Source organism: Pantherophis guttatus, chromosome 2, assembly GCF_059756535.1.
Source record: "Pantherophis guttatus breed Tessera chromosome 2, ASM5975653v1, whole genome shotgun sequence".
Classification (NCBI taxonomy): domain Eukaryota; kingdom Metazoa; phylum Chordata; class Lepidosauria; order Squamata; family Colubridae; genus Pantherophis; species Pantherophis guttatus.
Window position 1 is genome coordinate 127,444,230 of NC_142064.1, and position 22,334 is coordinate 127,466,563.

Genomic DNA, 22,334 nt, shown 5'->3' on the forward strand with positions numbered 1-22,334 from the left:
ATGGCTGCAGAAGGAACCGGCCAAGGGTGGGAGTGCGCAGCGATCGACTGCCGGGCGGTTCTTCCCGTTGGGGCGATGGTGGGGCGATCAGCGCCGATCGCTGTCACCCACCATTGCCCCAACGGGAAGAACCGCCCGGCAGTCGATCGCTGCGCACTCCCACCCCTGGCCGGTTCCTTCTGCAGCCGTCCGGATCGGCGCCAAGCCAGGAAAGTGCGCTGCACCGGTGCCCAGTTCCTTCTGCAGCCATCCGGATCAGCGCCCGGGCTCGCAGGCGAAGGGTGGGAGTGCGCAGCGATCGGCGCCCCACCATCGCCCCAACGGGAAGAACCGCCCGGCAGTCGATCGCTGCGCACTCCCACCCTTGGCCGGTTCCTTCTGCAGCCGTCCGGATCGGCGCCAAGCCAGGAAAGTGCGCTGCGCACTCCCACCCTTCGCCTGAGAGCCCGGGCGCTGATCCGGATGGCTGCAGAAGGAACTGGGCACCGGCGCAGCGCACTTTCCTGGCTTGGCGCCGATCCGGACGGCTGCAGAAGGAACCGGCCAGGGGTGGGAGTGCGCAGCAATCGACTGCCGGGCGGTTCTTCCCATTGGGGCGATGGTGGGGCGCCGATCGCTGTCACCCACCATCGCCCCAACGGGAAGAACCGCCCGGCAGTCGATTGCTGCGCACTCCCACCCCTGGCTGGTTCCTTCTGCAGCCATCCGGATCGGCGCCAAGCCAGGAAAGTGCGCTGCGCCGGTGCCCAGTTCCTTCTGCAGCCATCCGGATCAGCGCCCGGGCTCGCAGGCGAAGGGTGGGAGTGCGCAGCGCACTTTCCTGGCTTGGCGCCGATCCGGACGGCTGCAGAAGGAACCGGCCAGGGGTCGGAGTGCGCAGCAATCGACTGCCGGGCGGTTCTTCCCATTGGGGCGATGGTGGGGCGCCGATCACTGTCACCCACCATCGCCCCAACGGGAAGAACCGCCCGGCAGTCGATCGCTGCGCACTCCCACCCTTGGCCGGTTCCTTCTGCAGCCATCCGGATCGGCGCCAAGCCAGGAAAGTGCGCTGCACCGGTGCCCAGTTCCTTCTGCAGCCATCCGGATCAGCGCCCAGGCTCGCAGGCGAAGGGTGGGAGTGCGCAGCGCACTTTCCTGGCTTGGCGCCAATCCGGACGGCTGCAGAAGGAACCGGCCAAGGGTGGGAGTGCGCAGCGATCGACTTGCGGGCGGTTCTTCCCGTTGGGGCGATGGTGGGGCGCCGATCGCTGTCACCCACCATCGCCCCAACGGGAAGAACCGCCCGGCAGTCGATCGCTGCGCACTCCCACCCTTGGCCGGTTCCTTCTGCAGCCGTCCGGATCGGCGCCAAGCCAGGAAAGTGCGCTGCGCTGGTGCCCAGTTTCTTCTGCAGCCATCCGGATCAGCGCCCGGGCTCGCAGGCGAAGGGTGGGAATGCGCAGCGCACTTTCCTGGCTTGGCGCCGCAGCAGCAGCAGTAATTACAACGGGAAAGCCGTGGGAAAAGGAGGACGAGGAAGTTCTGGCAAGGCGGTGCGAGCACTTCATGGCTCCTCCGGTGAGCGGATTGCGAGAGCTGCGCGACTGGGGCGGAGACATGCAAAGTCGCATGGAGCTTCTCATAATGGAGACGCAGAGCCAGGTGTGCAAGGCGCTGGCCCAGGTCAACCGCTGCGCCGCTTTCACCGTGGACCTCCTTGGAATCGCCTTGGAATGCTGGAACCAGCTGGTTGCTGCGTGGAGCTTCCCCCAGGCATCCAGGGGGATATTACCGACGCTCTGACTTCCCCAGACCGGTGGGGTTCGCCATCAGTGGGGGTCAGCTGGGGAAGTCGGAGCGTCGGTAATATCCCCCTAGATGCCTGGGAGAAACTCCGCTCAGCAACCAGCTGGTTCCAGCATTCAGCAGCATGCAGCCTTGACTAGATCGGCACAGCTTCCTGTCAATGTTGTCGGCGCTTCCGTAGCGTCATCAGTCAGTGCCAGCAACTCAGGTTCATGACAAGGCTGCATGGGTGAAGGAAAAAAACCTGGTACAAAATAGCCCTCTTGCCTCTACACGTAGCGTAGCCCATTACCTTTCTCTACAGTACAGCAACAATACATACAGTACAGCAACAGTACATACAGTATAGTATACAAATATAACAGTCAAGACCCCATCATGGCTCCACCAGCAAGAAGAAAGAAATATGAAGCCGGTTTTAAACTTAAAGTTGTAAACTTTGCCATGGAACATAATAACTGTGCTGCTGCAAGACAATATGGAGTAACAGAAAAGATGGTTCGGGACTGGAAAGCAAATGTAAAAGCATTAAAGAGTATGCCAAGGGGTAAGTGTGCATTAAGAAGAGGCACCCCACATTGGCCAGAACTCGAAAAACATGAAGCAGACATGGTGAATGAGCATCGCCAAAACGGTTATGTAGTGACACGAAATAAAATATGTTTGTTTGCACTTCAGTGGGCCAAATCTAACCCAGATCACAGCAACAGATTTAAGGCCACTGTATCCTGGTGTACTAGATTCTTGGAAAGGCATAATTTGGTTCTGAGGCAAAAGACAAAAATTGCACAAAAATTACCTGCAGATCTTGATGCCAAAGTAAATAGTTTCCACCGATACGTAATAAAACAGCGCAAGAAACATGGCTATGCGTTAAGTAGTATCGGAAATATGGATGAAACTCCAATGAATTTTGATATGATTGGAAATAAAACTGTCCATCCAAAAGGTGAAAAAACAATTTTAATTAAAACAACAGGACATGAGAAGTCCAGTTTTACAGTGGTACTAGCATGCACAGCTGATGGCTCCAAACTGAGACCAATGATTATTTTTAAAAGAAAAACAATGCCGAAACTAAAGTTCCCTGTTGGTTGTTTTGTACATGTGAATGAAAAAGGCTGGATGGATGAAGAAGGGGTAAAGCTATGGCTTGATAATATATGGAGCAGGCGACCAGGTGGACTTATTCAAAAACGTAGTCTACTGGTGTGGGATATGTTCAGGGCTCATTTAACTCCCAGCACCAAGCAAAGGCTTGCAAGAATAAACACAGATGCGGCAGTTATTCCTGCAGGATTGACATCGTTGGTACAGCCACTGGATGTGTGCCTAAACAAGCCATTTAAAGATCGCATTCGAGAACAGTGGAATGAGTGGATGGTTAGCGGTGAAAAGTCATTCACAAAAGGAGGAAACATGCGTGCTCCACAGTTGGATGTTTTGTGCAAGTTTGTCATAAAAGCTTGGAATGATATTGATGCAGAAACAGTAATCAAGTCTTTCAAGAAGTGTGGCATATCAAATTCATTAGATGGTATGGAGGACGACTACTTGTGGCAAGATGATGAGGAAGCCGAAGCTGAGACCACACCATCTGATACAGAATTAGATCCATATGATGACTGCCTTACAAATGTATCACAAGATGTCCTTGATGTACTTATGATATCAGATGACGAACAGGAGGATTTTGAAGGCTTTTAAAGGGAAACTGTCACGCCAGCAAAACCTGTAAAAATAGCTTGCAGTTATGATGGGCGTTACTGACTCGCCAGGGACTTGCCCAGCACTGGCTCTCTATTGTTTGTTATCTTCCTCCTATCATAATCAGTTCCAGTTTGGTTGACAGCTTAGAAAACAAACAGCATGGCAGCTCCCATGGGTTTATTGTCTTATCCTTCCTTTCAGCTTTAGAGTGAATTAGGAAAAGTTTAATCCAATTGCACTGTTTTATGTTGACATGTTTGATGACAAACAGCCTTATGTTTATAAGTGACAGTTTTCCTGCTAAGTACCTGCGTGTCATAAGCATTTGAATTAATATTACCATATTGAAATCAAATCTGATGTTTTTTAATTTTTATTTGGTGTGCGTTGGAAGAGGGGTCGTCTTATACGGCGAGTATAGCCCAAACCCTATATTTTAACAGGAAAAGTAGGGGGTCGTCTTATACGCCCAGTCGTCTTATACACCGGAAAATACGGTACTTGCAATCTGCCTATTTTTGGGGCCCGTTCTCTGGTCCAGAATTTCCTTTTTACGCTGGAGTGACATTGTCTCCATAACTGCAAGGGTATTTATTTTATTTATTATATAATTTACATTCGTTTCATGTGTACTGAGCTTGGGACATCCAGGGAACAGCACCAGAATTATCCCAAGATATTTTGCTATCATGGGCAAAGGATAAGATGGTATCCTCTTTCCCCATTTACCTTAAGAACTAGAGTGGCATTGCAACCTTTGCCCATGCAACATGGATAGATCTTTTCAAATACTTGCAGGAGTTGCCTAGAAATTTTGTGTATGTGATAAGGTAAATTTTGTGTATGGATAAGGTAAAAGTAAAGGTTCCCCTCATATGTACTAGTCATTCCTGACTCTAAGGGGTGGTGCTCATCTCCGTTTCTAAGCCGAAGAGCCAGTGCTGTCTGATGACAATTCCGAGGTCATGTGGCTGGCATGACTAAACGCTGAAGGCGCACAAAATGCTGTTACCTTCCCACCAGGGTGGTCCCTATTTTTCTACTTGCATTTTTTACATGCTTTCGAACTGCTAGGTTGGGAGAAGCTGGGGCAAGTAATGGGAGCTCACTCCTTTATGTGGCGCTAGGGATTTGAACCGCCAAACTGCCGACCTTTCTGATCAACAAGCTCAGCGTCTTAGCTACTGAGCCACTGTATCCCCTATGGGAAAATAAGGGATAAATGAATATGTGACAATTCTCATAAAATTTTGATAATTTTGCTGTAAACCTGAGTTCAATAGGCAGGTCAGAGGAACCAGAAGTTGTTGATGCCAGAGTTAATAAGGGAAACACTTGTAAGAAAAATAAGCTATGAGAACTGGGTTAAATAATGCTGTTTTTTGTTGTTGTTGTTGTTGTTAAGCTCACTATATTACATAATCTGCATACTCTACCTATCCCAGTTTTGATTTATGGATTCATCATTTATGTATGTTGAATTAACTAGTCCTCTAATTTGCTAATTTATTTGCCACTTTCTAATTTAGGATTGCCAGGTGCATATGATAATGCACTTCTAGAGCAATGTAATCTGCATATATAGATATAACACTTTAGCCAGCCATGTTCTTTAGGGATATTGTAAATGATGTTGTAAAAGGGCTGATTCATATAACCATTTGAACTTAAGATTACTAAATATATTAACTTCCTGCTTCTCATGATTCACTAATGTAACCATCAGAGAATTAGCATTTTAGTATATCATGTTTTGTCCTTCTTGAGGCAGCATACAAAAAAAGATTGATATTATGAATAAGGGTCGATATTCTACAGATATGGAAACAATAAGTATAGTAATTCTGAGTGACTTTTCATACAGTGCTTTTGAAATTCATCAAAAGCACCATTATGGGTCAACATTGCTAGGCATTTCCTGAGCCTTGTACAAAACTGTAATGGCTCCATTATTTTTAAGATAAATATTAAATATTAAAAATACAATTTTTCAATAATTGCATGCTGCACTATTACGCAAAAGTGTTGTTTCTATTGCTTATTTCCTTATTGCATGTGTGCAAACCTATCTCACATTTTCCTATATTTTTCCTTCCTCACTCTCTGGGGACCTGTATATTGTGGCAAGCTCTCTAAAATCAACATTAGATGATGGTTTCTTCCAGGTTTTTGACAGAGAAGTGGTCATGGAAACATGGAACACCACCTTTGGTTATGACTCTGGAAATATAAGATGTTCTGTAAAGAAATAAAATTTCCTCAGGTATATAGAGTTTCAAAAGGAAATTATCTGATCACCATTCTCTGCATACCAGCATGGATATGATTACTGAAGCACACAGCTCTGGAGGAGTCATTGTGGTTTCTCCTGGCTTTCTTTTAAAGAAAGAAAGAAAGAAAGAGAAAATTCCAGCATTGGAAAGAAATGTAAGAAGTTCAGCCATAAGCTGAACATAACTTGCTAGTATTTCTGGAACTAGCTTATGATACATTTAAGGTGGGAATGAAAATGGTGGTAGCAATGATAGCTGAAACAAGCACAATATTAAAAAGGAAGTTCAATGCATTTGACATATCTGTTAGATGTAAATGCCTTATTCTCTAATGTGTAAATAGTGTATATAAGAACATCAAGAGTTAATTTATTCTATGGTCCCTAATGTATTCATGACTCATAACCCATCTTCATGACTCCACCCCCTATGTATATAAGGAGCTCCTCTCCACAAGCTCCCTGCTTCTATCTATGAATATTCAGCGAATATAGAATGCCTTTGTGTAAATAAAAGGAGTTATATTTGAACTCTTAATTCTTTAATAATTTATTGAGTCTGATCCAGAAAATATCGCAACAATCTGGTAGCAGAGGATGGTTGGATTGACTCAATAAGAACATAAACATGTCTAAAAGAAATAGACCCAATACCAGGGCATACAGCAAAGAAATGGAAGAAGATCAAGAAATAATAAATGAATCCACAAACGCAATTTCGAGAGAACCTGAAGAATATACATCAGAAGATGAGGAAATAACAAATGAAGACGATGAACAAGAAGAAGACGAAATAGAAAACAACGAACTCAGGTCAGAAATACTAAAAATCTTAAAGAGCCAAAAGAGTGATGAGAATCTTGTCGCGGAACTCCAAAATGTTCTAAGAAACAACGGAGCAGCGAGAGAGGAGCACATCACTACTAAAAAATCAAAAGACTTAAAAATAGCAAGTGATATGCTTACAGAAAAGAATACAACGAAGAGGGAGAGCAGCGATCCCGCGCGAAATTTTGAATGGCAGCCATCTTGGTTCCAACTGACCCCCAAGATGAACGAAACTGAACCAATCAGAAAGCTAGATTCGAAATATTTGGCGCGAAAAGCCCTACTCGATATAAAAAATGAAAAAGAAAAAACACATACTTCAGAAGAATCAGAAACAGAGAATGAAGAAGACCCATTAGACGTACAAGTAAAATCAGCAATGAAAACGCTTTTCGCTGCATTTGGGCCAAAATTAAAAATCACCAGGGAATCGCCGAAGAAACAAGCGAACAAATCGATGCCTCGAGACCTGCACGCCTCCACCCCAACTTCAAGAGCGACGACGCCAGAGCCCAGGGAACCTTGCCGATTCCTTCCTACTCCAAAAACAGAAGCAAGCGACATATCCAGAAAGAGAAAGAAAAGGACGATCGCAGTTACCAGGACACCAAAAACCGAGCCAGAGACCGACTCATCGGGAGAGGAGCCGAACGAGCAAGCGGCAATGGAGAGAACCTTCCACGACGGAGTCAAGGGCAGAATGAGCAGTGCGCATGCGCGAAGTCAGGAAAACAATCCGGGAAGATTTGAATTCGTAAAGGAACCACACAGACTCGTTGCTGACATCCCTACACCATTCTGCGAATTTCTACACTTGCAAGACCACGAACTGCCTCAGATTGTAAGTAATGGTCAAAATAACACAGGAAACTTGCCTAGTGACTTCCCAAAGTTAAGAATTGATGGTATTAATCTACAAGAATGGTACCAGCAGCTTCAAGTTATTTTCATGAAAGAGAACTTATTATTTTTTATCACTAATCCTCCAAGAAGACCTTGGACTTTAAAAATAGATAGATTACACCATAGAGCCTTTTTTCTAATAATAGCCAGCATATCTCCTGCAATGTATTATAGCATCAAATCTAATCTGACTGTTTCAGAAATTGTTCAATATATGTTTAATTTATTCCACAGTGACAGTGTAGCCACTACAACAAGGATGTCCAAGGAATTCTTTTCATCTAGAGTAAAACCAGGGGTTTCTATAAGTGAGCATTTAATATGTTTAAACAAAATAAGGGCTGAACTGCATTTAAGGGGAGAAGTTATTTCAGACCAAACAATGAAAAGTGTTATTATTAACTCTCTTGACCCATCATGGGATAATTTCATGTCACATCTTGATACCATTAACTTAGGATATTTGTCAATAGAAAGTTTATCCAACAAATTGATAGCTGAAGACAATTCGAGAAAAAATCGATCTAACAATCACTCAGAACTTAGACCTGTTAGGAAAGTAGCTTTCCAAGAAAAATATAATGAAACATATAGATGCCATAATTGTGGGTCCAAAGAACATAACAGAAGAGATTGTCCCAGATTCTCAAAAGAAAGGCACAGACCAGAATACATGAACAAACACAATCATAGACAGTCTTCTATAGAAAGGCATAGATATAGAAGCCCACCAAATTATAGAGAAAATAGAGGGGGCAGAGAAAACTTAAGAGATAAAAAATCTGGTTCACTAAATGGATTAAATAAACATGACAATACAAAATCCCAACAAAATGAAAATAATAATTGGCTCATCGATTCTGGGGCTACAAATCATACCACTAACAATAAAGATATACTGTCTTCTTTTACAGAAGATAAATTTGTAATAAAAGTAGCCAATCAAGAAAAAGTTCAAGTACTAGGCAGAGGAAATGTGATTTTATCTGGTTTAGGAAAAATAGAGGGGGTATTGTTAATACCCGAAATACCTCATAACATATTGAGTGCCATAAAACTAAGTAAAGACTCTGATATCAATATAACTTTCTCAAAGGGAGAAGCATTCCTAAAAAAAAATAAAAATAAAATAGGCACTGTGATAATTAAAGGGGGCTTGCCCTACCTCATAACAAAAGAAGAATGGTTACATAATATTGATTCAAATGTTAAAGAATGTATGGAAATAGATGATGAAAATGTTAGCAATAGTGACAATGATGATTGTATGATACCACATGATCAGAATGACGTACCCAACATAAAGAAACCAAAGATAGGTAAACCAATCCATGATGAGTGTGCTCACATCTTACATAGGAAGTTAGGCCATGCCAGTTTTCCTGTAGTACAAAAAATGACTGAACACGCAGAAGGTGTCAAAATAAAAAATTGTGAAAATTATTTGGAATGCTCAGTATGTAAGTCTACAAAACTAAAAACTAGCCCTAGACCAAAAAAATCTGCCAGATCAACTAACAAAATTTTTGATTTAGTACACATGGACCTAGTAGGACCACTTACTCCATCAATCACATATAGGAAACGTTATTTTCTAACAATAGTGGATGATTATAGTCGTTATGGTTTTGTTTACACATTGAAACATAAAGATGAGACTTTTCAAAAATTTAAGGAATTTTATAAGCGCATAGAAACACAGCATAATATTAGAATAAAGCAAATTATGACAGATAGAGGATGTGAATTTATGTCTAGAGAATTCTCTCAATGGCTAAAGGATAGAGGAATGCTACATTACACTTCCAGTCCATTTTCTGCATTCCAGAACGGAATTGCAGAGAGGAAAAATTCCACACTACAAACTATGATTAGATGTACATTAGAGGATGCTGGCTTAAGTAAACAATTTTGGTCAGAGGCATTACACTATTCAAATTATACACAAAATAGAACCTGGTCCAGTATTATAAATAAAACACCATACGAAGTAATGTATAATAGAAAACCAAAATTAGCACATATGCATATTTTTGGGGTCACTGCAGACGTACACATACCCAAACAATTGAGAAGAAAGGGAGAAAATGTATCCAGGAGACTTAGATTCATGGGATACGAAACTGGTACAAAAGGATATAGATTCATTGATGGCAATAATAAATTTATAGTTTCCAGAACAGCCGTGTTCCATGAACAGGCCAACTGGTCTAAATTACATTTAAATGAAATATTTCCTAATCAACACATAGAAACAAAATATCACAAGGAAGGAACTGTAGATAAACAAAGTACAAATAAACATGAAAATAAGACCAAAACCTGGACAAATAGCCAATACAAAATAAAAACTGATACACTAACAAAAAAGGAAGCAAGATACATGCATGACAACAATAGTAAACCAGAAAGAACAATTAGGAACAACAGGAACAAAATGCCAGACAAATATAAAGATTACGTAATGAATGTAAATAATGAACCAATAACACCCAATACATACGAAGAAGTACTAAAACTTCCTCGTGAAGAAAAAGAGAAATGGGAACTAGCCATGAAAAAGGAAATGGAAAGTTTAAAAGGATTAAATGTATTCACTCCCACAATCGCACCTAAAGACAAAACTGTTATTGGTACTAGGTGGATATATAAAATTAAAAATTTGGAAGGAGGCAATAATCTGTACAAAGCTAGATTAGTTGCCCAAGGCTACGCACAAAAATACCCAGAGGACTATACAGACACATATTCTCCTACTGTGAGGACAGAGAGTGTCAAAACAGCTTTGGTGGTAGCATCAGCACTTAACCTTGATGTATTTCAATATGATATACAAACTGCATACCTACATGCAGAGTTAGATAAAGAAATCTATGTAAGGGCCCCTCACAGCCAATACACAAATAAAAATGAAACTTGGTTGTTAAACAAAAGCTTATATGGATTGAAACAATCCGGTAAAAGGTGGTATGATTGTTTGGTAAAAGTGCTCAAGACTATGGGTTTTAGCGCCACATCTGCTGATAATTGTTTTTTTGTCAAAAGGGATAATGACTGTATAGAATTTGTATTAATTTATGTAGACGATATTTTATATATTGGAAAACACAAAGAAAGTAGAGAAATCTTTGTGAACAAGTTGAATGAACACTTTTCCCTAAAGTCTTTGGGTAAGGTAAATAAATATCTTGGTGTACAGATCAGCAAAACAAAAAAGGGTTTCCAACTTACTCAAAAAGATAAAATTGTAGAACTTCTAAACAAATGTAATTTAAATAATGCTAAGACATGTGATACTCCCATGCAGACTGACTTCCTCAGAAATACTGATGAATCATCTCCTGAATTTAAGGACAACACATTTTATAGATCAATCATAGGTTCACTTCTTTACATATCTAATTGGACTAGGCCAGATATAGCTTTACCACTTAATTTACTGTCCAGATATGTCAGTAAACCAACAATGTATCATTGGGAAGCTGTCAAAAGGATTTTGAGATACCTGAAAGGCACTTTAGATTTTTGTCTTATGTTAGAACCAAATGATAACAAGGAACCAAAACTCATATGTTATGCAGATGCGGATTGGGCAGGAGACACATCTTGCAGAAAAAGTACATCAGGTTATATTTTCTTTTTAAATGATTGTCCAATTTATTGGTATACCGGCAAACAAGAACTGGTATCTACTTCAACTACAGAAGCAGAATATGTCTGTTTATCCAAATCTGCTAATAACCTTGTGTGGTTTAATGACTTAATTTCAGAAGTTTGGAAGAAACCTATTTTACCTTTTATCATAAATGAGGATAACAAAGCAGCTATTGAAATCTCCAGATCTGATGCTATTGGACAAAGGTCCAGACATATAGATATTAAGTTTAAACATGTAAGACAATTATCCCAAGACGGTTTTATAAAAGCTGTGCATTGTGATACTTCTGAACAGATAGCTGATATTTTAACAAAGCCTTTACCATCCAAACAACATAAATATTTAACTTCTAAATTGCATGTATTGTATTGTCCTGAATCTGAATGTAATTGATATTGTATAAATAATCGGCATTTAGAGGGGGATTTGTTAGATGTAAATGCCTTATTCTCTAATGTGTAAATAGTGTATATAAGAACATCAAGAGTTAATTTATTCTATGGTCCCTAATGTATTCATGACTCATAACCCATCTTCATGACTCCACCCCCTATGTATATAAGGAGCTCCTCTCCACAAGCTCCCTGCTTCTATCTATGAATATTCAGCGAATATAGAATGCCTTTGTGTAAATAAAAGGAGTTATATTTGAACTCTTAATTCTTTAATAATTTATTGAGTCTGATCCAGAAAATATCGCAACAATATCAAAGTTGCCTGAATGAAAAAAAAAAAGCAGAATTTTAAAAGAGAAAATCTAGAGAAAGTGTGACTTTTGAAACAGCTATACAGAAGACAAAACCAAAAAGACAGAGCAAACAATAGAGAAGTAAAGAGTTTTCTTAAGGAAAGCAGATTTGCAGCACTTTCTAAATCAAAGTTGAAGAGGTTTTTTTTTTTTTTTTTAAATAGATAATACAAGTTTTTAAAAAACCCTTTTTTCCTCTAAAGGACTGACAGTATGGCTTTTAGATATTTCTAAAAAAGGCATTATCTTTCCAAATTGTCTTTGTTCAAGCAATTTCCAAACCAAGCTATCATCACATTGGCTTATTCCCTATTGTTTTCCTGATAAAGAATAAGTAGATTACCCCCATGACATCGCATATATACTGGGGGGGAAAAAAACCCTCACAGTTCTCTCTTTTTGACTTATTATATTCTTGGTTTCAATGAGTATAACTTCCTTCCCTATTACAACAATATAGCCAACTAGGCTTTCTTTAGCTGGACAAGTAAATTACATTGAAACTAAACCTCAAAAAATTAGAAAAATAATTATTCTATACTCATATGTAAATATAGAAAAAAGGGACCGTCATCTGCCCTTGACTTGGAGTACTGTACTGGATCGGCATATACATCTGGACTGCTTAAGATTTTGTGAACTGAGAAACCATTGTAACAAATCATTTATTAGTTTTTATGTTTGTAGAAATACTGAATTGGTCCAATTAGGTTGACCAACATCTTGCCAATGTGGATCAGTTCCATTACAATTTCTAAAAGGTCCCATTATGTGTAACTTTTAGTGGCTTCCAGGTTTTTAGGAAATATTTTGAACGTATTACTGCTAAGTAGGTTGACATAAGTCTCTCCTACATTATTTTTAGTGCATAAATACATATCACACACAATTGGAACTTGAAAGGAGAGGGGCTGGGGAACAACTTCCTAGTTTCTTTCTGGTAAGTAAGTTTTATGACTGATCATGCCCATTATTGATAAGTATTTTGTACATTTGGGTATGACCTAGTCTCAAAATTCCAAATGTGCCCATTCAAAAGAATAGCAATATCTGGCTCATGATAATAGACACTGATGTACATCTTAAGTGGCTACAAATCTCCTTGATATTTATATTGGAGCTTGACATAAAATTTCAGCATGCCCAGTCTGATTGATAAATGTTTATTTGTTAGATTTAAACATGCTGAAGTATTAAACCTTAATGCATGATCTCTAATGCATCTGATACATATTTTGAGAAGTACTTGGTCTTTATTCTCTGACTCTTTGTAGATCTATGGGTTTCCAACTTCTCTGAATTACATCTACTATGCTCATTCAGTCAGCAGTCTAAGAAGATTGAAGTCCAATAACATTTGATAACCAAGACTGAGAACAACATCCTAATTGGGAAGTACAGGATATATATTTGTGCCTGGTAACTAAGGGGAAATAAGGAGAAAGTCAGTCAGTCAGTCAGTCAGTCAGTCAGTCAGTCAGTCAGTCTGTCTGTCTGTCTGTCATCTATCTATCATCTATCTATCTATCTATCTATCTATCTATCTATCTATCTATCTATCTATCATCTATCTATCTATCTATCCCAAGATCAGGCTATGCTACAGGAAACTTTTAAAGCCAATATACCAATAAGTTAATGAAATGAAAAGTAAAACAATTCTATTTCATAGTAATTGCAAGATTCCAGACCCAAACTGCATTTATCTACATAGCATTTTTACTATGTTGAACTCAGCACTAAAATATCAAGGAATACAAAGAATAAGGAAGTGCCTCTTAACTGATGGAGAAGAAAATTGTCTGATGGGGGCCTTGGTTCACAGAAAGACCTGTATGTGCAAGACCTCCTGGGGTGTTCTTGAGGTTTTAGATAAGACTGAAGGAAAATTCAATTTAAATTTCAGAAACTTCAAGTATTGCCACACAATGTGGGCAATTTGAATAGATTGAATCAGTGACATAAGACAGCTATTATTATTAACAAACTGATGAGATGAAGTATCCTGAGCACAACTTTAAATAAGTTGTTTTTGTTATGCTTAACTGATTTTGGTAATGTTAAGTAACTTTTAAGTAACTTTGGGTTTTATTTCATTTGTGTGATTTAGTGGCTACTGAACTCCACAGGATTGGGGCAGTTGATAAGATTAAAAGCAGGGAAAGGAAACAAAAAGACCATTTTAAAAAGAAAAGCAGCATTGCATGTGTTAATTACTCTTGGATTTGGGAATGAAAAGAACAGTTTCAGACTTCTGCCTTCCTGTGACTAAACCACGATTTAATCAAATCTATCAGAGATGATGCCTTGAAAGCTTCCTCTACTTACACATATGGAAAATAAAGATTTGTATGTTATCAGAAATCATTCAAACGATCTCTTAGAGGAGCCCGAAATGCACTCCTCTTCTACGGAAAGCAAGCTGCCATCTTTCGATTGATTTCAATGTGGGCATCAGTTAGGAAGCAGGGTTGCCTTTTGTCATCTGGTGCCTTTGTTCACGTTGGCTGGGGATTCCGGGAGATTTTGAGGGCGCCAGGTTGGAAGAAAGCTGGGAAAGGGAATCGCTCTTATCAAAAGCATCTGGCATCGGCAGGCGACAGAGTCACGGCCGCGTTTACCGGGCATTGTTTCTATTGTTTGCTGAAGGGCTGGCAATCGGGCATCCCCCCCTCCCACTCGGCAGCCTTCCCCTTGCGCTGTGGGGCTGCTTTGCCTTTCTGACATCTTTAAGGGGGAAACCCCTTCAGCCGCGTTGGCTGCATCATTCGCTCTAACTTAAAAAAAAACAAAAAACAAACCCACGCGCGTTCGTGCTGCCATATAGGTGCCTTCCCTTGCAACAAGGACTTGGCTGCCTTGCATGCCTGCGCACATCCCAATCTCTAATGGGGAGAGGTGTGCCACGATGAGCACGGCAGGTTTCCACCCCCCCCCCCACGCTCCCAATACAGGCAGGCAAGCAGGGGTGTGCGTGCGCGCGCGTTTTCGGAATGAGACTTGAGGTGGGGGGGGGCACGGTTGCCTCCACAAGGTTTGTGGCAATTGAACGTCCCCCCCCCCCACCGCCCAGCAGCTTCCCCGGCGTGCATTCCCTTTGTGCCAGAGGAAGGGGGCTGTCCTTGTCATTAAGGACGCCGCTCAGCATTTCGTGGGTTTGGGTTAGGCGGCGGGAAACGGGTGGGTGGGTGCGTGGGTGGGGAGCTGTGAGGGAAAAAAAAAAAACAACCCACCACGCTACAGTATTTCGAAAAACGAAGAAGGCGCGCGTCGCCCTTTGACATTCCCCCCCGAAATAGGCATCTTATTTATTTTGGTGTGTGTGTGTGTGTGATTTTGAGGTACACAGAGCTCTTTTTACGCCGGCTGTACACTGCATCCACGTGCATCCCATTTTCGCGCCCCCCACCCCTTCCCCGCTAAAGTGATGAAATCCTCCTTTCGGAGGATTGTTTAAAAAAAGCACGACCTGCCCGCTTTCTTCCCCCCCGGCAACACCTCTACCCCAAGATTCAGCACCAGGGCATATCAGAAAGCGCATGCGCCCTAAGCCCACTGCCGCGTAGCCCCCATTTGCAGCGCCCTCCCCTGCCTTTCCCTGGGAGCCTATGACGTCAGGCAGGCAGAAGGCGGCGCGAGCTCCATCAGGCGGCTGAGGCTACTGGTGCGGCAGGCGGGGGTTGCTTTTCCTTCGTCCGGCTGTGGTGGCGGGAGGCGTAGGAACGCGTCGTGCAAAGAGCGTTCCCGGGGGGGTGCAAAACAGCATCAACCCCGTGCATCCTCCCCTCTCCATCACTCGGAGAGGCTGGGAAGGAAGAGGAGCTGCTTGTCTTCGCCTCTTTCGGAATCCAGAAGTACCCCCTTTTTAATTTTCTTCTTTCCCTCCTGGTCCCCCTCCCCCGGCTTCTTTCTTCCCTATGCATCGTTCTTGGAACCTTTTGATGCTCGCTGCGATTGCCTTGGCTTGTTTTTAAGCTAGTGCAGAAGAAGCGGACTGCTGCTGATCGTTCAAAATCGCCCCCCCCTCAATTTCCCCCCCCCCTGCATGCAATCTTTCTTTCTCGCTTAAGAAGGGCTGAACCCCCTCCTCTCCCCTCCCCAGCCTTTGCCGCTGCTGGGTTTTCTCATCTCCTGGGCTGGGAGGGAGAGAGGAGGAGGGAGAGGGGCTTTTTCCTGGCCGTCGCCCCCCCCTCCCGGTTCTGCTTCAGTGGATGGTGAAAGAACTGAAGACCCTCGGAAGGAGAGAGTGAAGAAGAAGAGGTGGGGACGGTGGGCAGCTACGAAGAAGAAACAGCAGCTGCAACCGTGCGTCTTTCGTGGACTAGCTGGCAACCTGGTTTTATTTTTTTTATTTTTTTTAAAAATATTTTTGCACAAACATGCTGCCCCACAGAGTAGAAGTGGGGCTGTGGCTGCTTTTACTAGGAATTTTGCACATGCTAATAGGGATCGCCCCTGTTTTTACCCTTGGAGGTGAGTTGAACCCTTTCCCCCCCTTCTATACAATGCATTTTACCTTATTCTGGTTAGTTTTACTTGTTGCGTTTGTCTTTTAAAAAAGTAAGCCTCTCTTGAAACCCCCCCCCCCCCTTTAATACAACAGTTTTGCCTTAAAAATCTGTTATGAGGAAGGGGACTGTTGCGCCAGGAATTCACATATGTTTTCCACTTTGGAGAGAAGGTTGCATTTTAAAAAAAAAACATTTCCCCAAATACAAACCACCTCGAATGTATGAAAGAAGATGTTGCATATTTTACATTCATTTGCCTGCATTTTTGTTTCCTGCTCCTGCCAAACCATTGAGGCTTATGTAGATTTCTTTCCAGGAACAAATGGTTGTGTGAATAGGTATAAAGATAGGTAGGAGTTAGGGTTGTTTTGAGGGAGGGGGAACCTGGGCAAAAAGACCAGGCTATAAAATGAGAATCTACTTAATAAGAGTAATCTTTTCTAAAATGAAATCTGTTCCCAAATGTTGAATGGAGAGATCCCTGGAATTTCTCCTCTTCTCCCTGCTGCCAATGTGTAGCTTTAGAACACAATGAGAGTGAAATAGTGCATTCCAGTGAATGTTTATTCAGAAGCAAGTCCCATTGAGTTAAACGGGGCTTTCTGCCAGGTAGCAGTGTAGAGGATTACAGCCTTAACAGTCCTTTTTTTAAAATATAAAACCTTGTACTTTCTAGATGCATTGTACATTCTTATCTGTGCCAAGAAGATGCCCAAGTTCAACTGTCCTTCTGGCTCCTTGTTCCTCATAAATAAATATTTACTTAGGATATTGCAGCTTCTGTTTTCAGCCAGACTCTCATTGAGATTTGGAGCCTGTTTAGCTGGCATTGCGTAGGCCTGAAGCTGGTACCTCAAGTAGATCACACCTCTTCACTGGCAAGGAAGCTGTAAAATGGAGATTAAAGCTCCCCCACAAAATACATTTGGGGATAGAATAATGAAAAGGAGAGCCAAGGATTAATGTTTTGTTGATTGGCCTAAAGATCTAGCTGTGCACTATAAGAGATGTTTGTGAAGCTGGTGACCCTAAAGGCCTGGATTATACTGGAACCTGGGCTGAGATGTCCATCTGCAAAACCAATAACCTCTGTCCTCTTCCCCCAAATTGAAGGAGGGGCTGCATTGTGCCCCTTGCTTATGCCATGGCATATATCAAGAGATAATAAGATAACTGTTAGGTCATACATTGGCAACAATGGTACTTTTTGAAGGAGATGTAGAGATGGAATGTAGTGATGGGGAGAAACATTATTTAGTGGGGAGAGGCAAGAATGAGGGTTTAAGGAAGTTCCTATTTCCTCTAACTGAGACATAGGAAATCTTAGCCTGAAGGATCGGAAAAGTAACTATGTCTGCTTCTGAAATAGTTACTGCAAAATGGTTGTAGAGAAGGAATACATCTCTCATCCCTTTGCATTGCGTATGCTTTTTTTTTGGTCACCAAAGGTAAAATGATGTGAACATTGCTATCTCTGAGGGGTGGCCATAGATCATAGTAGAGGTTTTTCAGACTCACTGAAAATTTCAGATTTTGAATATGGAGAGATCTATTCTGGAGAGGTCTAATTTCCTGCATTTAAAACATGGCTTCTTGCCTTCCAAAAGATTTATGTGCTATATGCAGGGTGCGCTGTACCCTCTTTACATGTAATATTTTGAAGCTTCTTTATAGAAGAGGAATTTTGAAGATAGCTAAGAGTTGTTTACCACTGGCTAGGCAGAAGGATGGGTAAAACAGGTGGTATCTGATGTATACTTCAGGATATCTTGCAATCAAGCCAAAAGTGTGTAGCCTGTTATTACAGCATGAAATCTAAAACTCAACTGTTTTTTTAAAACTCTCCTGCTTCTCTGCCTTTTCTGAATCGAAGAGGTCATTTTTTCCTTTCCAACTTCTCTCTGGAAGGTTTTGTGCGAGCTGCTGGGCTACTCTGCATTTTGCCAAATCTCCTTGGATGGCATTCATTCTTTAGGGCTTAATATTCAGACAGGGATCACTGAAGCAAGAACTTAGTCCTGGAAATATTCTTTTCATTTTCCCCACCCCATCCTGACTTCATGAAATATGCAATGTATTGAGTGATATTTTCCCCCCTTCAGCTTTGAATAAATATCTGATGCATAGGGATTAGGCGAAAAGACTGTAAGAACAAAGACAGTGCAATTGAGGCAATTTTAAAGGATTGGTTTCTTTGCAAGGTGTGGCATTCAGACTTATGGGAAAACTTCATGGGGCTTTCAGGGAGGGGGACTCCATCCTATAATAGAACTGCCATAGCTCCCTGTGAATATTCCTTGTTGTTTCTCTGGCCCCTATTTGTTTTGGACTGGTCTATCGAAGAAAAACTCTTCTGGTTTGTGAAAAGCAGAAAGACTTTTATTGCAGAATCTAACTAGCTTGCCTTTTCACCAAGTTTTACTGATGTCCCATGTGACCAGATCAGTGGCTCACCTTGAAAATAGAACCTGTCTTAATACTAGTCTGATAACTCAGTTCTGATATAAAAAAACTTTCATCAGGGACTTGAATTGCACGTCTAAACATCTTTTCTACCACTGACATATCGGGTCTCCTGCCTTAATGTTACTATCTTTCAAATTAAATGCATCGTTGATGGAATTGTGAAAATGAAGAGGGTAGATAATATGGTACCCAAAACTTGCTACTGCTCTTTGTTTCTCATCTTCTCATCTTCTACTTACTAAGCTACTTCCCCAATCTGCTACATGGTAGACCTGGATCTGGATTTAACACTTCTGTGTAAACACAAGTCAAACTACCTTAAAAATGCATGTAGTAGGCTTTTCCAGTGGTCATTACCCTACTGTGACTTTTATTTTTTATTTAAATTTTAAAAATTCTTTATTTGCAAGTTGATTTATTTGTTAAACTATTCCTGTTAAGTCTTTGGTTTATGGTTTTTGATCTCTTATTAGTACAAACTTGAGATGGGAGTTTAACAAGGAACTAATATGGTATATCCCAAATTTATTTAAATTACCCAAAATTGGGTAAAAGTGGTTTTCCACAAACCCTGTTACCCAATCGCAACAGGAACTTTTAAATTGACTTGAATAGTTTTACCTACATTGGGTAGAAAGGACATTCCGATAAAAACAGTTCTGGGTAATGAAGGAAAAGCATTGAACCAGTAGGAAAGAACTCTTCTGAACATAAAATTGATGTGCTATTCTAATTCCAGACCAAAGCTGCTGCTGCCCTAAAATTTTATATAACATGTTAGGATAGGGGTGTGTTCGTGTATGTGTATATTATTATATGCATGAGCCAAGAAAAATTACTGAGTGCTACATGTAAGCACTTGCCAGTTTCTTTGGCCCTATCTCTAGTACCTCTTCTGAAAGAAAGCAGGACTGGTTTGTTGATTTGAGGACATCATACTGTATGCTGAGTTACTGAACTGGAAGTTTCACATTTAATGACTGTATTGGAAGTCATTAGAACACATGGAGGTTCTGATATTAGCAATAGGTCACTAGTAGCCTGGTGTTTCACTGAGGCACCGAAACTACTTTGTAATACAAAGGATTGTCTATGTGTGAGGACATCATTGGTCTGGTTTACTCAACCAGCATCAACAATGATTTCATCATAGACCGTACCACCTCAAAACATAAACAGGGGAGCTATATGAGTGATACTACCGGATAGTAAACTATAGGAAAAAAAAATTAAAGAGAAGGATTTTTAGTGCATCTTAATTTTTGGTGTGCGATTTCCCCCCCCTTCGACAAACCTGTGAAGTACATGATAGGGAGAATAATTCGCTTCTGATCACTAAACGATATTATGGGTATGTGGAGATTTGTACTAAGATCATCTGCATTTTGGCCCAGTGCTAGCTACTACATCATAGCAAATGACTCTTTCCTAGGTCCTATAAAGAAACTAACAGTGTGGAGCATGCTGGCTTTGAATTCTGAGAGTTGTCTCAAAATGTGGAGGACATTCCTATATCTGACTTTAAGAATTTACCTTATCCTGCACAACTCTGACACCAGCCTGATCTCTGCATATTGAGATGAGCTCTGGTGGTGATGGTGGTGGATTGCCAGACACATAATAGGATGAAATAACCTTTGAGATAGGCCCTCATTTTAGGCCTGGTGGACTGGCCTAATAGCCTGTGTTAGGGCTAAAACCTGAGGTCCTCATTTCTCTTATAAGATAAACAGATTTAATAAGAATGAAATCTGACAATACAAGGAAGGTCTGAAATATCCATAGAGTGGGCAAGGATTTCTTCATGATCGGCCTTGACATAATCATTGAGGAAAACAGCATAACATCTGAATCTGAATGGCATCAGAAAGTAATCAGATTGTTGCATGGACTGTTAATCTTACTGTATTAACCGAAAAGCAAGACATTTTTTTTTCTCTGAATAGCTTTGATTTGCTAATACTGTGGTACAGTTAAGGAGCCAGACTATTACCCCATTGAATTTTAATGTTCATGGGAAATAAAGTAAATTATTCATTGAAGAATATGAAAATATGTCTACATGTGATTTCCTGAATGTGGAATCTGTGAACTCATGTGAACACTATTTGTTCATGAAGACATTTACTGTATCAAGCTGTTGTGAAAGTTATTCAATTGGGGACAGGATAGTAGGAGAAAATATTAGGAAAAATTAATATAACCTAGTTGCATGAATGAAAGATCTTATTGGGAGGGAGTTCTTTTTTGATCATTGTAACTGAAGCTTGATGCATGCTAAACCTTTGCTAAGGAATGTTACTATAATAGACTGGGATCCAGGGTATAGGCCAGGGGTCTCCAATCGTGGCAACTTTACGACTTGTGGACTTCAACTCCCAGAATTCCTCAACCTGCAAAGCTGGCTGAGGAACTCTGGTGGGAGTTGAAGTCCACAAGTCTTAAAATTGCCAAGGTTGGAGACTCCTGGTATAGGCAATGTGTGCCTTGAGATATGGGAATCTTTGATCAGAAAAATAATATGAAGGTATATATGTGTATTTTCATTGGCAAGGCATGGGATCTATTTGCATCCAGGAATCGTCTTTCTGGAGGTTTAATGGAATGATCAAGATGCTAATCATTGTATCAGAATATAGTTGAGGATACCAACAGTTGGGGAACTTGCCTGGCTGTAATCAGATGTTTGTGAGAAATCATTCCCCCCCCCCCCCAAATGTTTCAAGGAAGATGGGCGGGAGCAATAGTAGGTTTCAAAAATTTTTACTACCGTTTTTGTGGATGTGGCTTGGTGGGTGTGGCTTGGTGGGCATGGCAGGGGAAGGATACTGTAAAATCTCCATTCCCACCCCACTCCAGGGGAAAGATACTGTAAAATCTCCATTCCCTCCCCACTCCAGGGGAAGGTTACTGCAAAATCCCCATTTCCTCCCAATCAGCTGGGACTTGGGAGGCAGAGAATAGATGGGGGTGGGGCCAGTCAGAATTTTTACTACCAGTTCTCCAGAACCTGCTGAAACCCACCTCTGGGCGGGAGGTAGAGAAAAAAGAATAGATTTTCCACCGTATTTAAATAAAAATGCTGTAATCACAATTGATAATAATATAACCACAATGAATATTAATGAGCCGCAATGAAAAATGGAGAATTTTTTCATTGAACCACAATGAAAAATGGAGAAAGAAGATTGGAATTTAGAAAGAAGATAACAAGCTGCCTTACCCTTGCTATTAATCTTGAACCTGTTATGCTCCAAAGAGCTGCAACAACCTGGTTCAAATAAAATAGGGTTTCCTAATGTGGCACTGTTTATGCGTACAGGTAGTCCTCCGCTTACAAGAGTTCATTTAGTGACCATTAGAAGTTACAATGGCACTGAAAAAAGTGACTTATCACTATTTTTCACACTTATGACCATTGCATCCATCCCCATGGTCATGTGATTTATA

The 22,334-nt window shown here is 41.2% G+C and overlaps 1 protein-coding gene across 3 annotated transcripts in view; it reads left to right on the forward strand.

Annotated features, from left to right (window-relative positions):
- Positions 1-15,497: 15,497 nt before the first annotated feature.
- The window catches only part of LRP1 (LDL receptor related protein 1), a 336,417-nt gene continuing 329,580 nt past the window's right edge, over positions 15,498-22,334 (forward strand). For 2 of the 3 annotated variants that reach the window (XM_034419253.3, XM_034419254.3), the window contains exon 1: positions 15,498-16,380. In XM_034419253.3, the coding sequence (XP_034275144.2) occupies positions 16,287-16,380 (94 nt within the window). In that variant the 5' untranslated portion in view covers positions 15,498-16,286. The remainder of the gene's footprint in view (positions 16,381-22,334) is intronic. The other variant, XM_034419255.3, reaches the window with a different exon arrangement.